Source organism: Dromaius novaehollandiae, chromosome 34, assembly GCF_036370855.1.
Source record: "Dromaius novaehollandiae isolate bDroNov1 chromosome 34, bDroNov1.hap1, whole genome shotgun sequence".
Classification (NCBI taxonomy): domain Eukaryota; kingdom Metazoa; phylum Chordata; class Aves; order Casuariiformes; family Dromaiidae; genus Dromaius; species Dromaius novaehollandiae.
In genome coordinates this window covers 1,251,549-1,270,111 of record NC_088133.1, presented here as the reverse complement: position 1 = coordinate 1,270,111, position 18,563 = coordinate 1,251,549, and the positions used below count along the sequence as shown (strand labels likewise).

Sequence of the window (18,563 nt, the reverse complement as noted above, 5' to 3'; positions counted from 1 at the left end):
GGCACCGGGGCCGCCCCGGGGAGGCGCCCGGACGCCGGGGCCCCTGCCGGGACGCCGGGGCCCCCCCTCCGCCAACCGGGCGAGGGGGGGGGGGGGGAGCGGCGCAGAGCGGGCCGCCCCGTCGGGTCGGGGCCGGTGCAGCCCCCGCCGCCCCGGTACGGAGCCCCCCCACCCCGGTGCAACCCCCCCCGTAAGGACACCCCCCCCGGCCCGGTGCAGCCGGTACGGAGCCCCCGCAGCGCCGTCGGGGGGGCCGGGACGGGCTGACAGCGGCCGCCGGTCGGTGCCGCCCGGGTCCCCCAGCCCCCGCGGGGCTCCCCGGTGTCCCCCCAGTGCCCCCCCGGTGCCCCCGTCCCTCTCCCGGTGCCCCCCGGTTCCCCCCCCGGCCCTCTCCCGGTGCCCCCCCACGTGTCCCCGGTGCTCCTTGGTCCCCCCGATCCCCCTCCCTGGTGTCTCCGCTCCCCCCCCGTCCCTCTCCCGGTCCCCCCCGGCGGTACCGGCTCGGCTCCGCGGGCACCGGCACCGGCACCGGCTCTGGAGGCGGCACCGCCCCCGGGGCGGGGCGGAGGGGGGGGGGAACGCAGCACCCTCCCGGCTCCCCGAAGCCTCCCCGGTCCCCCGGGGGCACCGGGAAGGGGGGCGGCAGGGACATCGGGGGGCTACGGGGACGTCGGGGAGGTTGGTCGCTGCGGAGCCGCATCGCTGGGTGCTTCGTTAGCGGACATTAATTACTGGGTGCATCATTGGGTGCTTCATTAGCGGAAGCTCATCATTGGGTGCATCGTTGGGTGCATCGTTAGTGGAAGTTCATCGTTGGGTGCTTCGTTAGCGGAGCTGCATCGTTGGGTGCTTCGTTAGTGGAGATCCATCATTGGGTGCATCGTTGGGTGCATCGTTAGCGGAGCTGCATCGTTAGGTGCATCGTTGGGTGCATCGTTAGTGGACGTCCATCATTAGGTGCATCGTTGGGTGCATCGTTGGGTGCATTGTTAGCGGAGCCGCATCGTTAGGTGCATCGTTGGGTGCATCGTTAGTGGACATCCATCATTAGGTGCATCGTTGGGTGCATCGTTACGGGCGTTCATCACTGCGCGCGCTGCCGGGTGCATCGTTAGCGGAGCCGCATCGTTAGGTGCATCGCTGGGTGCTTCGTTAGCGGAAGTTCATCGCTGGGTTCATCACCGAATGCCTCATTAACGGAGGTTCGTCATCAGGAAGGTTCATCGTTGGGAGCATCTTGGATGCGCCGTTAGGAGCAGTTCGTCGTTAGCGGAGGTTCGTCGTTAGCGGAGGTTCGTCGTGGGGGAGGTTCATTGTTGGGTGTCTCGTCGTTGGGTGCCTCGTTAGTGGGGGGTCGTTAGGGAGCTTCCTCGTTGGGTGCATCGTTGGGTGCCTTATTAGGGAGCTTCCATCATTAGTGGAGGTTCCTCGTTGGGTGCCTCGTTAGTGGAGGTGCCTCGCTGGGTGCCTCGTTGCGGGGGGAGAGCCGTGGCCATAGGGTGGGACTGGGTGCTCAGGGCAGCACCCGTGGGTGGGGTGGAAATGCACCCCCCCCCCGTGGGGCTCCCCTGGCTCCCTGTGCCGTGGGGTGCCCCCCACCCCCCCGTGGGGCACCCCCACCCCCCTGGGCCCCCCAGCTCCCACCCCACGTGCAGCCCCACGGCAGCAGCGCGGCACCTCCGCCCAGCCCGGACGCCTGGGCCCCCCCGCTGCCGGGTGCTGCCGGGGGGGGGGCGCAGGGGGGGGCGGCAGCGGTGGCAGCGCGGGGGCGGGCGCCGAGCCCCGCGACGGCATGGCACGACGCGGCGCCGGGCGCACGCGGCTCTGCACGGCTCCGCGCGCACGTGGCGTGACGGAGGGTGCCACGCGCCCGGCTCCGCACGCGCCAGCTCCCCGCGCCGCCCTCCCGCTCGCGCACGGCTCCCCCCGGCCCCTCACTGCCCTCTCGCTCGCGCACGGCTCCCCACGGCCCGGCACTGCCCTCTTGCTCGCGCGATGGCTCCCCCCGGCCCCTCACTGCCCTCTCGCTCGCGCACGGCTCCCCACGGCCCCGCACTGCCCTCTTGCTCGCGCACGGCTCCCCCCGGCCCCGCACTGCCCCCTCGCTCGCGCACGGCTCCCCACGGCCCCGCACTGCCCTCTTGCTCGCGCACGGCTCCCCACGGCCCCTCACTGCCCCCTCGCTCGCGCACGGCTCCCCACGGCCCCGCACTGCCCTCTTGCTCGCGCGATGGCTCCCTGTGGCCCTGCGCCGCCCTCTCGCTCGCGCACGGCTCCCCATGGCCCAGTGCACCCCACAGCCCAGTGCACCCCACACACACCCCCTGCACCCACAGCACCCCACAGCCCCCAGTGCACCCCATACCCCCCCCGCACCCACAGCACCCCACAGACCCCAGTGTGCCCCAGTGCACCCCACAGCCCCCAGTGCACCCCCTACCCCCCTGCACCCACAGCACCCCCCAGCCCCCAGTGCACCCCATACCCCCCCGCACCCACAGCACCCCACAGCCCCCAGTGCACCCCATACCCCCCCCGCACCCACAGCACCCCACAGCCCCCAGTGCACCCCATACCCCCCCGCACCCACAGCACCCCCCAGCCCCCAGTGCACCCCATACCCCCCCTGCACCCACAGCACCCCACAGCCCCCAGTGCACCCCATACCCCCCCCTGCACCCACAGCACCCCACAGCCCCCAGTGCACCCCCTACCCCCCCCGCACCCACAGCACCCCCCAGCCCCCAGTGCACCCCACACACCCCCTGCACCCACAGCACCCCACAGCCCCCAGTGCACCCCCTACCCCCCCCGCACCCACAGCACCCCACAGCCCCCAGTGCACCCCATTGCACCCCACAGCCCCCCTGCACCCCATACCCCCCTGCACCCACAGCACCCCCCAGCCCCCAGTGCACCCCATACCCCCCCGCACCCCCAGCACCCCCCAGCCCCCAGTGCACCCCCTACCCCCCCCCGCACCCACAGCACCCCACAGCCCCCAGTGCACCCCATATCCCCCCCGCACCCCCAGCACCCCCCAGCCCCCAGTGCACCCCATACCCCCCCCGCACCCACAGCACCCCACAGCCCCCAGTGCACCCCATACCCCCCCGCACCCACAGCACCCCACAGCCCCCAGTGCACCCCCTACCCCCCCGCACCCACAGCACCCCACAGCCCCCAGTGCGCCCCAGTGCACCCCACAGCCCCCCTGCACCCAGTGCACCCCCTGCACCCCATTTCGCCCCGGGGATGCTATGGGGCCCCTGCAAGGGGGGGGACCAGGACCGGGGGGGCACCGGGAGCAGCTCCCCACTGGGAGGGGGGGGGACTGGGGCGCTCTGGGCTGGTGCCCTCCGGTGCTCCCGGTGCCGCCCCCGGTGCCCCCCCCGCTCCGCCCCCCCCCCCGGGCTGCCGAGTGCTGCCAGAGCCCCAGCGGCAGCCGGAGGCGGCAGCACCGGCACCGGGACACCGGGACACCGGCCCCGGATGGGGACCACGGCAAGTGGCACCGGGGGCACCGGTCCGGGAGGGGGGGGGGCGACCGGCCCTGGGGAGCCGGTGCCGGACGGGACGGCGAGGGGACCGGGGGGGGGGGGGGGCAGCACCGGGAGGGGCCAGGCGGGGACTGGGGACACCGTGTGCCGGGCACGCGTGTGCGTGTAACACGTGTGCAGGGCACCGTGTGCGTGTGCCACGCGTGTGCCCTCCGGGGCCCCCCGAGGTGGGCAGGGGGCCCAGGCGTCCGGCCCCCCCCCCCCCCCCCGCTGCCCCCTCTGCCGCCGGCCCTGGCACCGGCCCAGCGCGGGGGGGTCGGGGGGGGGCAGCAGCTCCTGGGAATTTCCGGCGCTGTCGGCTCCCAGTCGGGCCCGGACGCCTGGGCCCCGCCCGGACGCCTGGGTCCCTTGGGGGGGGGGGGGGGGGGGCTCCTGCTCCTCCCCCCCTCCCTGCGCGCCGGGTGGGGGGGGCGGAGAAGGGAGGTGCCGGGGGCGTGGCCAGAGGCGCCGGGGGCGTGGCCGCAGGCAGGAGGCGTGGCCGGCGGCGGGGGGGCGTGGCCGGCGGCAGGAGGCGTGGTCGCCGGCGGTGGGGGGCGTGGCCTGCAGCACCTCATTTGCCTATTCATGAGCGCGCCGGGCTGGGGCGCGGCTCCGCCCCCCGGCGGCGCGGCGCGGCGCGGCGCGATGAGGTCACGGCGCGCGGGGGCCGCCGGGAGCGCGGCAGGATGGTGGCCGGCGCGTTCCCCATCGCGAAGCTGCTGACGCTGGGCGTGCGGCAGCTCAGCCGCCCGCTGGCGGCGCGCATCAAGGCGGGGGCGCGCGCCAGCCCCTTCTTCCGCACCTACGTCTGCCTCCCGCCGGCGCAGCGTGAGTGACGGCACGGGGCGGTGGCGGCGGCGGCTGCCGCCACACGGGGCGACGGGGGCAGCGGGCCAATGGGCGGCGGGCGCGGCGGGCGGCGGCCAATGGGGAGCGCGCGGGGAAGGCGGGAGGCTGGGCTGGCGGCGGGGGGCGGGATTGAGGGAGCGCGGCTGGGCCAATAGCAGGGCGCGGGCGGGGCTAAGGGGAGGGCGGCTGGCGGGGGCGACAGCGCCGGCCGGGCAAGGGCGGGAAGCGGCGCGCGGTTGGGCCAATAGCGGCGCGGGGGCGGGGTTAAGGGCGGCGCGGCTGGGCCAATTGGGAGCATGTGGAGGGGGTGAGAGCACGAGGCGAGCAACGGCGGGAAGCGGGGAGTGGCGTGCGGCTGGGCCAATAGCGACATGGGGGCGGGCTTAAGAGGAGGGCGGCTGGGCCAATGGGGAGCGGGTGGTGGGGGCAGGAACGCGGCCGGGCTCACGACGGGGAGCGACGCGCGGCTGGTCCAATAGCGAGGCGGCGTTAGGAGGCGGGCGGGCCAATGTGCGGGAGCTGTCGGGAGGAGGGGCGGGGCGAGGGCTGACATTGAGCGGGCGGAATGGCGGCGCCCTGAGGCGGCGGCGAGGGGAGGGGCGGCCGCTCGGTGCCCGCTGCCCGCCGCCACGCCGCCCCCCCCGCCGCCCGCAGTGTACCACTGGGTGGAGATGCGCGCCAAGATGCGGATCATGGGGTTCCGCGGCGCCACCGTGAAGCCGCTGAACGAGGAGGCGGCGGCGGAGCTGGGCGCCGAGCTGCTGGGGGAGGCCATCGTGTTCAGCGTGGGGGGGCTCTGCCTGTACCTGGAGTACGCGCGGCAGGCGGGCCACGCGCGCCGCCGCGACGAGGAGCAGGCCGCCACGCTGCGCAACATGGCGGCGCAGCTCGCCGAGCTGGGGCTGGCGCTGGACACGCTGGACGCGCGCATGCGCGAGGCCGACCGCCGCCTCCACGAGCTGGCCGCGCGCCCCGGCCCCGCCCCCGGCCCCGCCCATTAAAGCCTCACGTGCACGACGCAGGGCGCAGTCGTTGGCCCTGGTGGGGGGGCGGAGCCGAGTGGGGGCGGGGCTGGTAAAGGAGGGGGCGTGGCCTCGGGCTGTGATTGGAGGGTGCCTGCAAGGAGGGGGCGTGGCCCCGAGGGAGTCGTGGTGGCCTTGGCCCTTTGCACTCTGTCCCTTTGGGGGCGGGGCCAGGGGTTAGGGGCGGGGCCCCCTTATCCCTTTGTACATTTGGCCATTGGGGGCGGGGCCATAGGCTGGGGGCGGGGCTTGTAGCAGGGGGGTCAAGGCCCCCTTGTCCCAGTGACAATGGGGGCGGGGCCATAAGCTGGGGGCGGGGCTTGGAGCAGGGGGGTCACGGTCCCCTTGTCCAGGTGACAATTGGGGGTGGGGCCATAGGCTGGGGGCGGGGCTTGGAGCAGGGGGTCAAGGTCCCCTTGTCCCTTTCTCCAGGTGACAATTGGGGGCGGGGGCAACGTTTGGGGGCGGGGCGAGGGCCAGAGGGCGGGGCCAAGGGGCAGGGCCCCCTGGTCCCACCGGGATGACAACCAGGGGTGGAGCCAAGGGTTGGGGGCGGGGCCACGAGGGGGGTCCTCCAGTCCCTTTGCAGGGGGAGACAATTGGGGGCGGGGCCATGGGTTGGGGCAGGGCCACAACCCCATGGCCGGGCTGCGATTGGTGGGGAGCAGCCCGTGGGGGCGGAGCCATGACTGGGGGGCGGGGCTTGGCAGTGGGTGGGGACCAGCCTGTGTCACCGCGGGGGTCCCCTGTGCCACCATGGGGGCCACCAAGTGCCACCGCAGGGCCACATGCCGCCGTGGGGGGCCACGGGCTCCCCCCATGCCATCGTGTGCCACCACCGATGTCCCCCCGGCCACTGCAGGGCCATCACGTGCCACCGGGAGGCCACCAAGTGCCACCATGGGGCCACGTGCCACCGTGGGGGGGCCACTGCGGGGTCCCCCCCCAGCCACCGCGGGGTCGGGCTGCAGCCCGGCATTAAACCAAAGCAAACGAGCCGCTGTCGCCTCTCCTTGCTGGGGGGGGGGGACATGGGGACAGCCACCGCGGGGGGGGGACACAGCCACCCCTGGGGGGGCGCCGGGACGAGGCGGAGACGGGCGTCACGTATAAAACGCCGGGTTTATTCGAGAGCGGCGCCGGGACCGGCCCCCCCCCCCCCCCGCCCCGGGGGGGCCGTGCCGAGGTGGGGGGGTGACTGCCGGCGGGGGGGAGGATGGGACCCGAAATTCCCCCCCCCCGTCAAAAACCCAAATTAAAAAAAAGTGAAAAAACCAACAGTGGCGTTAAAAAAGACCCCGAATCTGCCCAGGGTGGGGGGCGAGTTGGGGGTGCCCCCCCCACCCCAAAGTATAAAATAAGCCCAAAAAAGGGGGTGTTCCCAACCAAAGCGGTGGGTGCAGGTGCTGCCGGGGGGGGCACAGTGAGGGGGGGCCCCGCGGGCGCTGCCCCCCGGGCAGTAAGGCACAGCCTGGGGGGGGAGCCGGCCCGGGGGCCCCCCCACCCCGCAGCGGGGGCGCGAGGGGTGTGAAGGGGGGTGTGAGGGGGGGGCAGCGCGGGCCCCGCGGCCGGGACCAGCCCCGGGGGGGTGTGGGGGGGGGACAAGCACCGGTCCCCCCAGCCAGGGCCGGCCCCGGGAGTGTGGGGGGGCCCCGGGGGGGGGCTAGGGCGACCCCCGCTTCCGCAGCTCCGCCACGAACGCTGGGGGGGGGGAGAAGGGTCATGTGGGGGGGTGACCCCCACCCGCTGGGCGGCTCGGGGGGTCCTGGGCACCCCCTCGGCCCCCCGAGGCTCCCCGTGACCCCCCCAATTGCCCCCCAAGCCCCTCAATTGCCCCCCATCCCCCTACTCAGAGCCCCCACAGCTGCCTGTGACCCCCCCTGAGCCCCCCAATTGCCCCCCATGACCCCCCCATCCCTCCTGATCCCCCCAGTCGCCCCCCAGGGGCTCCCCATGACCCCCCCATCCCCCCTGAGCCCCCCATTTACCCCCCAGCCCCCCTGCTCAGAGCCCCCACCGCTCCCTGTGTCCCCCCCGAGCCCCCCAATTGCCCCCCAGTGACCCCCCATCACCCCAATTGCCCCCCAGTGGCTCCCAGTGACCCCCCCATCAGCCCCTGAGCCCCCCAGCCCCACTTCTCAGAGCCCCCCAGTTCCCTGTGACCCTCCAGAGCCCCCCACTTGCCCCGCAGCAGCTCTCCCTGACCCCCAATACCCCATGAGCCCCCCAATTGCCCCCCGCCCCCCCCGCTCAGCCCCCCCCAGTTCCCCTCATTGCCCCCCCCGCACCCACCTTCGATGATCTCCTCTTTCATCTTCTGCAGCTCCCGTCTCACCTCCTCCAGCAGCTCCTGGGGGGGGGAGGCGCAGGGTGAGGGGGCTGCCGTGTCCCCCCTGTGTCGCCCCCCGCTCCGTGTCCCCCCCCCCCGGTACCTGTTTGAGGCGCTCCAGCTCCGAGTCGTCGGCAGGGGCGCCGGGGGGCTCGGTGGGGGCCACGGGCATGGCCGACTTCATCCTGGGGACGGGGGCATGTTGGGGGGGGTGGGACCCCCTGCCCTGGCCCCCCAGGTGCCCCCTGCGACCTGCACCCCCAGGGGGGCAGCAGATCCCCCCACCACACTCCTTGCACCGTGGGCACCCCAAATCCCCCCTCCCTGGACACCCCCAGTGCCCCAGCACCCCCCAGATCCCCTCCCTGAACCCCCAGGCACCCCAAATCCCCCCTCTCTGCCCCCCCAATCCCTACCGCCCTCCAAATCCCCTCCCTGAACCCCCGGGCACCCCAAATCCCCCCTCTCTGCCCCCCCCAATTCCCTGCCACCCCCCAGATCCCCTCTGGGCACCCCAGATCCCCCGGCACCCCTTTGCCCCCCAGCACCCACCGGGGCAGCGTGGTGCTGGCCTTCTCCCAGGGCCTCCGGACGGGCTCTGCAGCGAGAGGGCAGGGGGTGAGGGGGGGGGCACAGACCGCCCCCCCCAAAAACCACCCCCCACACCCCAAGAAACCCCACGCCTCCCCCGAGACTACAGCTCCCAGCAGGCCCCGCGCTGCGCTGTCGCGGCAGAGCATGCTGGGAGTCGTAGTTCCCCCGCACTCACCCGCGGGCTGCCCCGCGGTCCTAGCGCCCGCCGGCTCCGCGTCGTCCTGCTGGGGGCAAAAGGAGGGGTCACAGGGGTATTGGGGGGGGGCAGGGGGTAGTAGCCAGGCTGGGGGGGGACAGGGGGACCCCCACCAACTGGGGATAACGGGATTAACTGGGAGAGGGGCAGGGGGAAGTGGGGGGGGCAGGCAGTGTGACCCCCCCCCAAAAATACCAGGCAGGGGGCAAGAGGGAGCCCCCAGGAAAGGGAGCCATGGGGGGGGGCAAAAGGACCCCGGGGGGGGGCACCCCAAAAGCAGTATTTGGGGGGGGGACACTCACGCTGGCGGCGTCCTCGTCCCTCTTTGGCGCTGGCTTGTCCCCCTGCAGCGTGGCTTTCCTCCTGGGGGGGGCAAGGGGGGGTCAGCGCGGTGTCCCCAAGCGCGTCCCCCTCCCCCAGTGTCCCCCCCGGCCCCCCCCTCACCGTCGGGCCAGCATGGCGCTCATCTCCTCCATGAGGCCCCCCCCGCCCCCCCCGCGGGCGCCGTCGCCCTTGGGGGCCGCTGGCACCGCCGCCGCGCCGGGTGCCTCGTCCTGCGGGGGGAGACGGCGTTAGTGCGACCCCCCCCCGGGGTGTTACCCCCCCCCCCCGGGAACTGCACCCCCCAGGGCTCCCCCCCCCCAGGAACTGCCCCCAGACCAGGTATTACCCCCCCAGGGCTCCCCCCGGCCATGGGAACTGCCCCCAAACCGGGTGTTGCCCCCCCCCCCCAGGGATTTTACCCCCTCCCCGGGGATTTTGGCCCCCACCCGTGGGTTTTGCCCCCCCCGTGGGTAATTCCCCCCCCCCCCCGTGGTACCTTGCCGACTTTCCTGAGTTTGGCACCGGCAATGGCAGCGGCGAAGCCAGCCCCCCCCCCGGGAGCCCCCCCGGCGGCAGCCGCGGGCCCGGGCAGGGGGGGGCCGGCGGGACCCCAGCGGCGGCAGCAGCAGCAGCGGCGGCAGGGGGGGGTCCGGGCGGCGGGGGGGCCCTGGCGGCGGCGGGGGGCCGGGGGGCGGCGGGGGCCCCCCCGTGGGCAGGGCCGGGGCTCCTGCGGGGGGAGAGCGGCTCAGGGGGGGCCACCGTGCCGGTCCCCCCCCGCGGATCGGGGTGTTTCGGGGAGGGGGGTGGGCTCAGCGCCCCCCCGGCACCCACCTGCGCCGGCCACGCGCCGCTCCGGCTCCTCCGGCACCGGCCTGCGGGGAGAGGGGTCAGCGCGGGACTCCCCCGGCAGCACCCCCGGGCACCCTGACCCCCCCCCCGCGGCACCCTGATCCCCCCTCAGCACCCCCGGCCCCCCCCAGGCACCCTGACCCCCCCAGCAGCACCCACGTCCCCCCCACAGCACCCTGATCCCCCCGGCAGCACCCCCGGGCACCCTGACCCCCCCCCCGCAGCACCCACGTCCCCCCCACAGCACCCTGATCCCCCCGGCAGCACCCCCGGGCACCCTGACCCCCCCCCGCGGCACCCTGATCCCCCCTCAGCACCCCCGGCCCCCCCCAGGCACCCTGACCCCCCCAGCAGCACCCATGTCCCCCCCACAGCACCCTGATCCCCCTCGCAGCACCCCCCCCGGGGGCACCCTGACCCCCCCATCGGCATTCACGACCCCCCCCGCGGCACCCTGACCCCCCTGGCAGCATCCACGGCCCCCCCCCGGGCACCCTGAGCACGCCCCGGGCACCCACGACCCCCCCACGGGCACCCTGAACCCCCTGCCAGCACCCACGGCCCCCCCTGGACACCCTGAGCCCCCACAGGCACCCACAGCCCCCCCCAGGGGCACCCTGGCCCCCCCATCAGCACCCATGGACCCCCAGGGGCACCCTGGCCCCCCCATCAGCCCCCCCAGCCCCCCCAGGGGCACCCTGACCCCCAAGTCAGCCCCCCCATGGGCACAGCCCCCCCCAGCCCCACACCCCTGGCTCATCCACACCCCCCCCCCGGGCAGGGGGGCACCGGGGGGGGGAATCCCGGCCCTGGGGTGCCATGGGGTGGGGGGGGCACCCCAGGGTGCCCCCGGGGGGGGGGGGGCTCCTACCTCCTCTGCTGCTCCGGCTCCTCCGGGGAGGGGCCGTTGGGGACAGGCCAGGACTGCGCGGGGCCTGGGGGGGGACGGGGGGGTCAGAGCGGCACCCAGGGACGTCCCCAAGCTGGGGGGGGCGACGCAGCAGGCCACCCCCGGGTGGCACCTCCCTGGTGTCACCTCGTCCCCCTCATCTGCCCCCAAGGTGGTGGCAGTGAGCCCGGGTGCCCCACAGCTCAGTCCTCCAAGCGGGGGGGTGTCACACCATGTCACCCCACGGTGTCACACCATGTCACCCCACGGTGTCACCAACCCCCAAGTCACCTCCTCAGTGTCACCTCGTCCCCCTCATCCGCCTCCCAGGGTGGCAGCGAAGAGCTCAGTGTCCTCACGTGACCCAAAGGCCAGACCTGGCGGGGGTCACGCTGGGCCACCCCACGGCGTCACCCCACGGTGTCACCCGGTGTCACCTGCCCCACGGTGTCACCCGCTCACCAGCCTCCAGCGCCTCCAGGGCCTGGAGCATGGCGGCGGCGAAGAGGGCGGCGTCCTCGCGGGAGCCGAAGCTCAGCCCCCAGACCTGGCGGGCGTCACCCCGGGCCACCCCACGGCGTCACCCCGCGGCGTCACCCGGTGTCACCCGCTCACCGGCCTCCAGCGCCTCCAGGGCCTGGAGCATGGCGGCGGCGAAGAGGGCGGCGTCCTCGCGGGAGCCGAAGCTCAGCCCCCAGACCTGGCGGGCGTCACCCCGGGCCACCCCACGGCGTCACCCCGCGGCGTCACCCGGTGTCACCCGCTCACCGGCCTCCAGCGCCTCCAGGGCCTGGAGCATGGCGGCGGCGAAGAGGGCGGCGTCCTCGCGGGAGCCGAAGCTCAGCCCCCAGACCTGGCGGGCGTCACCCCGGGCCACCCCACGGCGTCACCCCGCGGCGTCACCCGGTGTCACCCGCTCACCGGCCTCCAGCGCCTCCAGGGCCTGGAGCATGGCGGCGGCGAAGAGGGCGGCGTCCTCGCGGGAGCCGAAGCTCAGCCCCCAGACCTGGCGGGCGTCGCGCCACTGGTGGAAGCTCGGCGTCGCCTGGTTGTACTTGAGGCCCTTGGCGATGGCGCAGTTGATGACGACCTGGTTGGGGACAGCGGGGGGACACGGTCACCGGACGCCTGAGTCTTTGGGGACCCCCGTGCCCAGGGGCGTCTTCGTGCCCGTGGGGATGGTCCCCATCCAGCAGTGCCCCTGATGTCCCCGGTGTCCCCAAGGCCAGCGTGGCTCTGGGACATCCTCCACTGTCCAGTGATGCCGCCGGTACCCCCATGTCATCGTCCTCCTGTGTGCCTGGCACCCCAGTGTCCCCTCCCTGTGTCCCCCGTGTCCCTGGTAGCCCCGTGCCTGGCATTGCCCCCCGCATGCCCGGTGGTGGCCCCTGTGTCCCCAGTACCCCCGTGGACCTGGTGGCATCCCTGGTGTCCCCAGCTCCCCTGGTGTCCCCAGCCCCCTGGTCCTGGTGGTGTCCCCAACCCCCTGGTCCTGGCACTGTCCGTGGTGTTCCCAGTGGTGTCCCTGATGTCCCCAGCCCCCTCGGTGTCCCCAGCCACCCCTGGCTCTGGTGGTCCCCTCAGTGTCCCCAGCCCCCCAGGTGCCAGCGATGTCCCCAATCTCCCCAGCCGCCCCAGCCCTGGTGGCGTCCCTGATGTCCCCAGCTGCCCCTGGCCCTGGCAGTGTCCCCAGTTCCCCTGGTGTCCCCAGCTGCCCCAGGTCCTGGTGGTGTCCCCAACCCTAGCAGCGTCCCCAGACCCCCAGGCCCCAGCAGCGTCCCCAATGTCCCCAGCCGCCCCAGCCTTGATGGTGTCCCTAGTGTCCCCAGCTCCCTTGGTCCTGGCAGTGTCCCCGATGTCCCCAGCCCCCCAGCCCTGGTGGGGGGCTCCCTGATGTCCCCAGCTGCCCCAGCCTTGGCAGTGTCCCCAGTGTCCCCAGCCTTGGTGGTGTCCCTGGTGTCCCCAGCCCCCAGGTCCTGGCGGTCCCCCCGGTGTCCCCAGCCGCCCCAGCCTTGGCGGTGTCCCCGGTGTCCCCAGATCCCCATGTCCCAGCAGTGTCCCCAGTGTCCCCACCCCTGGCGGTCCCCCCAGCATCCCCAGATCCCCAGGTCCCAGCGATGTCCCCAGCTGCCCCAGCCTTGGTGGTGTCCCTGGTGTCCCCAGCCCCCCAGATCCCAGCGATGTCCCCAGCCCCCCAGGTCCCGGCGGTCCTCCCAGTGTCCCCAGCCGCCCCAGCCTTGGTGGTGTCCCCGATGTCCCCAGCTCCCCAGCCCTGATGATCCCCCCGGTGTCCCCAGCCCCCCAGGTCCCGGCGGTCCTCCCAGTGTCCCCAGCCGCCCCAGCCTTGGCGGTGTCCCCGGTGTCCCCAGATCCCCATGTCCCAGCAGTGTCCCCAGTGTCCCCACCCCTGGCGGTCCCCCCAGCATCCCCAGACCCCCAGGTCCCAGCAATGTCCCCGATGTCCCCAGCCGCCCCAGCCTTGGTGGTGTCCCCGGTGTCCCCAGCCCCCCAGATCCCCCCGGTGTCCCCAGCCCCCCAGGTCCTGGCGGTCCCCCCGGTGTCCCCAGCCGCCCCAGCCTTGGCGGTGTCCCCGGTGTCCCCAGATCCCCATGTCCCAGCAGTGTCCCCAGTGTCCCCACCCCTGGCGGTCCCCCCAGCATCCCCAGATCCCCAGGTCCCAGCGATGTCCCCAGCTGCCCCAGCCTTGGTGGTGTCCCTGGTGTCCCCAGCCCCCCAGATCCCAGCGATGTCCCCAGCCCCCCAGGTCCCGGCGGTCCTCCCAGTGTCCCCAGCCGCCCCAGCCTTGGTGGTGTCCCCGATGTCCCCAGCTCCCCAGCCCTGATGATCCCCCCGGTGTCCCCAGCCCCCCAGGTCCCGGCGGTCCTCCCAGTGTCCCCAGCCGCCCCAGCCTTGGCGGTGTCCCCGGTGTCCCCAGATCCCCATGTCCCAGCAGTGTCCCCAGTGTCCCCACCCCTGGCGGTCCCCCCAGCATCCCCAGACCCCCAGGTCCCAGCGATGTCCCCGATGTCCCCAGCTGCCCCATCCTTGGTGGTGTCCCCGGTGTCCCCAGCCCCCCAGATCCCCCCGGTGTCCCCAGCCCCCCAGGTCCCGGCGGTCCCCCCGGTCCCCCCGGCGTCCCCGGCGGTGGCACCTGCTGGTCGGGCTGCAGCTTGCGGCCGACGACGCGGAAGGCGGGGGGGCCGGCGCTGCGGTACAGCTGCACGCGGCTGGGGGCCTGGGGGCCGCTGCCCGCCGCCACCCACTTCTTGTTGGCGTCGTCGTAGAGCATCACCGTGGCGCGGGCGCTGCACACCACCGTCTCGCTGCGCGCAGCCGTCAGCCCCCGCCCCGGCACCCCCCCCGGGCACCCCCGCCCCCCCCCGGGCACCCCCGGGAACTGGGCACCCCCCGGGCATGGGGCACCTCTGGGAATGGGGCAGCCCTGGGTGTCCTCAGCAATTGGGGACCCCCCCCCGGGGGAACCAGGCACCCCCAGGAGCAGGCACGGGGCACCCCCGGGCATGGGGCACCCCCAAAGCTGGGCATGGGGCACCCCGGGGACATGGGGCACCCCAGGACACCAGGTCACCCTGCTTCCGGACATGGGGCACCCCAGGACATGGGGCACCCCCAAAGTTCAGCATAGGGCACCCTGGGTCGTGGGGCACCCCGGGGACATGGGGCACCCCAGGACACCAGGTCACCCTGCTTCTGGACATGGGGCACCCCTGGGTCATGGGGCACCCTGGGGACATGGGGCACCCCCAAGGCTGGTCATGGGACACCCTTGGGTCATGGGGCACCCTGGGTAATGGGGCACCCCCAAAGCTGGGCATGGGGCACCCCTGGGTCATGGGGCATCCCCAAAGTTCAGCATAGGGCACCCCAGGACACAGGTCACCCTAATTCTGTACATGGGGCACCCCTGGGTCACGAGGCACCCCTGGGTCACGGGGCACCCCAGGACACCAGGTCACCCTGCTTCTGGTCATGGGGCACCCCCAAAGTTCAGCATGGGGCACCCTGGGTAATGGGGCACCCCCAAAGCTGGGCATGGGGCACCCCGGGGACATGGGGCACCCCAGGACACCAGGTCACCCTGCTTCTGGACATGGGGCACCCCTGGGTCATGGGGCACCCTGGGGACATGGGGCACCCCCAAGGCTGGTCATGGGACACCCTTGGGTCATGGGGCACCCCCAAAGTTCAGCATGGGGCACCCCAGGTAATGGGGCACCCCCAAACCTGGGCACAGGGCACCCCGGGGACATGGGGCACCCCAGGACACCAGGTCACCCTGCTTCCGGACATGGGGCACCCCAGGGTCATGGGGCACCCCCAAAGCTCAGCATAGGGCACCCTGGGTCGTGGGGCACCCCCAAAGCTGGGCATGGGGCACCCCCAAAGCTCAGCATAGGGCACCCTGGGTCATGGGGCACCCCTGGGGCATGGGGCACCCCCAAAGTTCAGCACGGGGCTCCCCAGGACACCAGGTCACCCTGCTTCTGGTCATGGGGCACCCCCAGGTCACGGGGCACCCCTGGGGACATGGGGCACCCCCAAGGCTGGTTATGGGGCTCCTTCGGGTCATGGGGCACCCCAAAACTAGGCATGGGGCACCCTGGGCCATGGGGCACCCCCAAAGCAGGGCATGGGGCACCCCTGGGTGTGGGGCACCCCCGGGTGCTGCTCCCTCCCCCCCCGGGCAGGCACCCAGCCCGCAAGCGCACCCCAAACCTCCCCACCCCCCTGTTCCTTCCCCTTATCGGCAAGGGGCCCAGGCGTCCGGCCCTGCCCCCCCCCCCCCGTTTCCTCAGGGTGCACAGAGGGCCCAGGCGTCCGAGCGGAGCCCCTCCCCCTTCCCTAAGGCAGGACCTGGGACATCCGGGTTGTGCAGGGCGGGGGACAGGGGACACGACACCGAGCACCGGGGCTTGTGCAGACCCTCCCCAAACACCCCGGGGGGGGGGAGCACCCAGCCCCCCAACCCAGCCCCCCACCCATGGGTGACGCCCGTGGGGCAGGGGGGGCTCCTGGGGGTGCTGGGAACCGGACACGGTGGCGGGGGGGGACAAAGTCACCGGGCCACCGAGACCCATGACGCCCGAGGGGGGGTCACCAGGACGCCTGGGCCCGCCCCCAGTCCGGCGGGTGTCACCAGGGCTGGGTGCACCCCAGGGTGCTGGGGGAGGGGGGGGGGGGACACGGTGGGGCAGGAAGCGCTGTGGGGTGGATGGGGGGGGACCACACCAGCGGTGACCAAATAAGGGCAGGTTTGGTGACACACGGCCGGGCCAGCACCCATGGGTGCCCCCCCCACTGACCCCCCCGCCCCCCCAGTCCTTCCTCCCACAGCGTGCTGGGGGGGACACCCCACCCGGACGCCTGGGCCCCCGCGGTGGGCATCGGTGGGAGTTTCCCAGCATGCTTTGCTGCTGGGGGGGGTGGCCTCCCCCAACACCCGCCGTGGGGTCCCCCCCCCACCCTCCGTGGGGCGGGGAAGGGGAAGTCGGGGGCAAAGAGCACCCGTGGGTGCTGCCGCCTGGATGGCGCCGGCCGGGGAAACTGAGGCAGGGAGGCGGCACCCATGGGCGCGCCGAGGGGCGGGGGCACCGCGTGACCCCCCCAGTGGGGACCCACAGGGCTGGGTGCACCCGGGGGCCCCATGGAGTGGGTGACCCCCACCTCGGGGACCCCCAGGACCAGGTGACCCCACCTCGGGGACCCCCAGAACCTCCTCTGACCTGGTGACCCCCACCTCAGGGACCCCCAGGACCAGGTGACCCCACCTCGGGGACCCCCAGGGACCCCTCTGACCTGGTGACCCCCACCTCGGGGACCCCCAGAACCAGGTGACCCCACCTCGGGGACCCCCAGGGACCCCTCTGACCTGGTGACCCCCACCTTGGGGACCCCCAGGGCTGGGTGCACCCTGAAGACCCCATGGACCGAGTGACCTGCACCCTGGGGACCCCCAGGGACCCCACTGACCTGGTGACCTGTGTCTTGGGGACCCTCGGAGCTGGGTGACCCCCATCTTGGGGACCCCACCGACCTGGGGACCCCCACCCTGGGGCTAGGTGCACCCCAGGGACCCCCTTGACCTGGTGATCAGCACCCTGGGGACCCCCTTGGCTGTGACCTGAACCCCAGGGACCCTCAGGAGCTGGGTGACCCCCACCCTGGGGACCCTAACGACCAGGGGACCCTGAGGGGTGGGTGACCCCCACCTTGGGGACCCTCAGGGGCCGGGTGACCCCCACCCCGGGGACCCTAAGGACCAGGGGACCCCGAGGGGTGGGTGACCCCCACCTTGGGGACCCTCAGGGGCCGAGTGACCCCCACCCTGGGTACCCTAAGGACCAGGGGACCCCGAGGGGTGGGTGACCCCCACCCTGGGGACCCTCAGGGGCCGGGTGACCCCCACCCTGGGGACCCCGAGGGGTGGGTGACCCCCACCTTGGGGACCCTCAGGGGCCGAGTGACCCCCACCCTGGGGACCCTAAGGACCAGGGGACCCCGAAGGGTGGGTGACCCCCACCTTGGGGACCCTCAGGGGCCGGGTGACCCCCACCCTGGGGACCCTAAGGACCAGGGGACCCCAAGGACCAGGGGACCCCGAGGGGTGGGTGACCCCCACCTTGGGGACCCTCAGGGGCCGAGTGACCCCCACCCTGGGGACCCTAAGGACCAGGGGACCCCGAGAGGTGGGTGACCCCCACCCTGGGGACCCTCAAGGGCCGGGTGACCCCCACCCTGGGGACCCCGAGGGGTGGGTGACCCCCACCCTGGGGACCCCATTGACCCCCCACCCTACGGGACCCCCAGGGGCCGGGTGACCCCCGGGTGCCCCCCCACTCCCCAGGTCCCGGCCCGCACCGCTGCCCCCCCCCGGGACCCCGCACCCCCGGTTGGGGGGGGGCAAGTCCATCCTGCCCCCCGGTGCCCCCCCCCCCGCCGGTACCACACCGCTCTCCCGGTACCGGGATCCCCCCTCCGGTACCGGGCCCCCTCCCAGTTCCGGCAACCCCCCCCCCCGGTACCGGACCCCGCACCCCTGTTCCGGGATCCGCCCCGGTTCCGGTACCCCCCACCCGGTTCCGGTACCCTCACCCGGTTCCGGACCCCGCTCCCGGTTCCGGTAGCCCCCACCCGGCTCCCGACCCCGCTCCGGGTCCCGGGCCCCCCCCGCTCACCTCATGCTGGCGGCCGTGCGCGGCGGGCGGCGGCGGCGGGTGCGCACGGCCCGGCCGGGCCCTTCCGGTGGTGGCGGCGGCGGCGGCGGGCGGGGCGGGGCGGGACCGGCCCCGGGGTCGGGCCGGGGGGGGTGAAGGACCGGGAAAGAGCGGGGGGGGGGGGGAAGGGAGGGACAGCGGGGCCCGCGCGGCCCCTCCCCCCCCCGCGCGCGCCCCCCCGCCCCTCCCCCCCCCGCCGGTAACGGCGGCGGCGGCGCGCGGCGCGCAACCGCGGGCCGCCGCCCTCTTAAAAGGGCGACGCCGCGCGGGTAGGGCCCACCGGGGAGGAGGGGGAGAGGGGCGGGGCTGGTGATGCGGCTGAGCCTGGCCACGCCCACCGCCACGCCCAGGCCACGCCCCGCGCGGAGAGGGGAGGGGGGAGGCACCGAGCGTCGTGCTGCGCCCGCGGCGCCGCTGCTGGGGGGGCCGGAGCCCCCCCGGGACCCCCCGGGGCTCGGGACCCCCCGGGGCCGGTTGCACCTCCGGGGCCTGGGGGTTCCCGGGACCGGTTGCACCCCGCGGGTCTTGGGGGTCCCGGGGCCGGTTGCATCCCCCGGAGCTCAGCAACCCCCCCGGAGCCGGTTGCATCCCCGCGGGGGTCCTCGGGGCCGGTTGCACCTCCGGGGCTCGGGAATCCCCCGGAGTCAGCTGCACCCCCCGGGGCTTGGGGAGCCCCGGAGCCGGTTGCATCCACGGAGCTCGGGGGTTCCAGAGCCGGTTGCAACCCGTGGGGGTCC

General features: G+C 74.5%; 2 protein-coding genes across 2 annotated transcripts; one reads left to right on the top strand and one right to left on the bottom strand.

The window, feature by feature from the left end:
* The first annotated feature begins 4,141 nt into the window (after positions 1 to 4,141).
* Positions 4,142 to 5,405, top strand: OPA3 (outer mitochondrial membrane lipid metabolism regulator OPA3). Its single transcript, XM_064502943.1, has 2 exons — positions 4,142 to 4,367; positions 5,043 to 5,405. Exons 1-2 carry the CDS (start codon positions 4,226 to 4,228, stop codon positions 5,387 to 5,389), a joined length of 489 nt encoding a protein of 162 aa, XP_064359013.1. The 5' UTR covers positions 4,142 to 4,225; the 3' UTR covers positions 5,390 to 5,405.
* A 1,108-nt stretch (positions 5,406 to 6,513) lies between these two features.
* On the bottom strand, positions 6,514 to 17,933 carry VASP (vasodilator stimulated phosphoprotein). Its single transcript, XM_064502944.1, is given in 15 exon segments — positions 6,514 to 7,111; positions 7,703 to 7,760; positions 7,843 to 7,924; positions 8,292 to 8,337; positions 8,509 to 8,557; positions 8,832 to 8,892; positions 8,974 to 9,083; positions 9,350 to 9,441; positions 9,444 to 9,518; positions 9,521 to 9,580; positions 9,685 to 9,725; positions 10,574 to 10,637; positions 11,513 to 11,681; positions 13,743 to 13,914; positions 17,788 to 17,933. Coding segments are annotated over 15 exon segments (1,122 nt in total). The 5' UTR covers positions 17,793 to 17,933; the 3' UTR covers positions 6,514 to 7,073.
* Positions 17,934 to 18,563: the final 630 nt, after the last annotated feature.

Excerpts from the sequence above, each read along its gene's own strand:
- OPA3 (XM_064502943.1), top strand. The coding sequence starts at position 4,226 with ATGGTGGCCGGCGCGTTCCCCATCGCGAAGCTGCTGACGCTGGGCGTG. Across the intron at positions 4,368-5,042 it reads CTGCCTCCCGCCGGCGCAGC|TGTACCACTGGGTGGAGATG; the intron begins GTGAGTGACGGC and ends CGCCGCCCGCAG.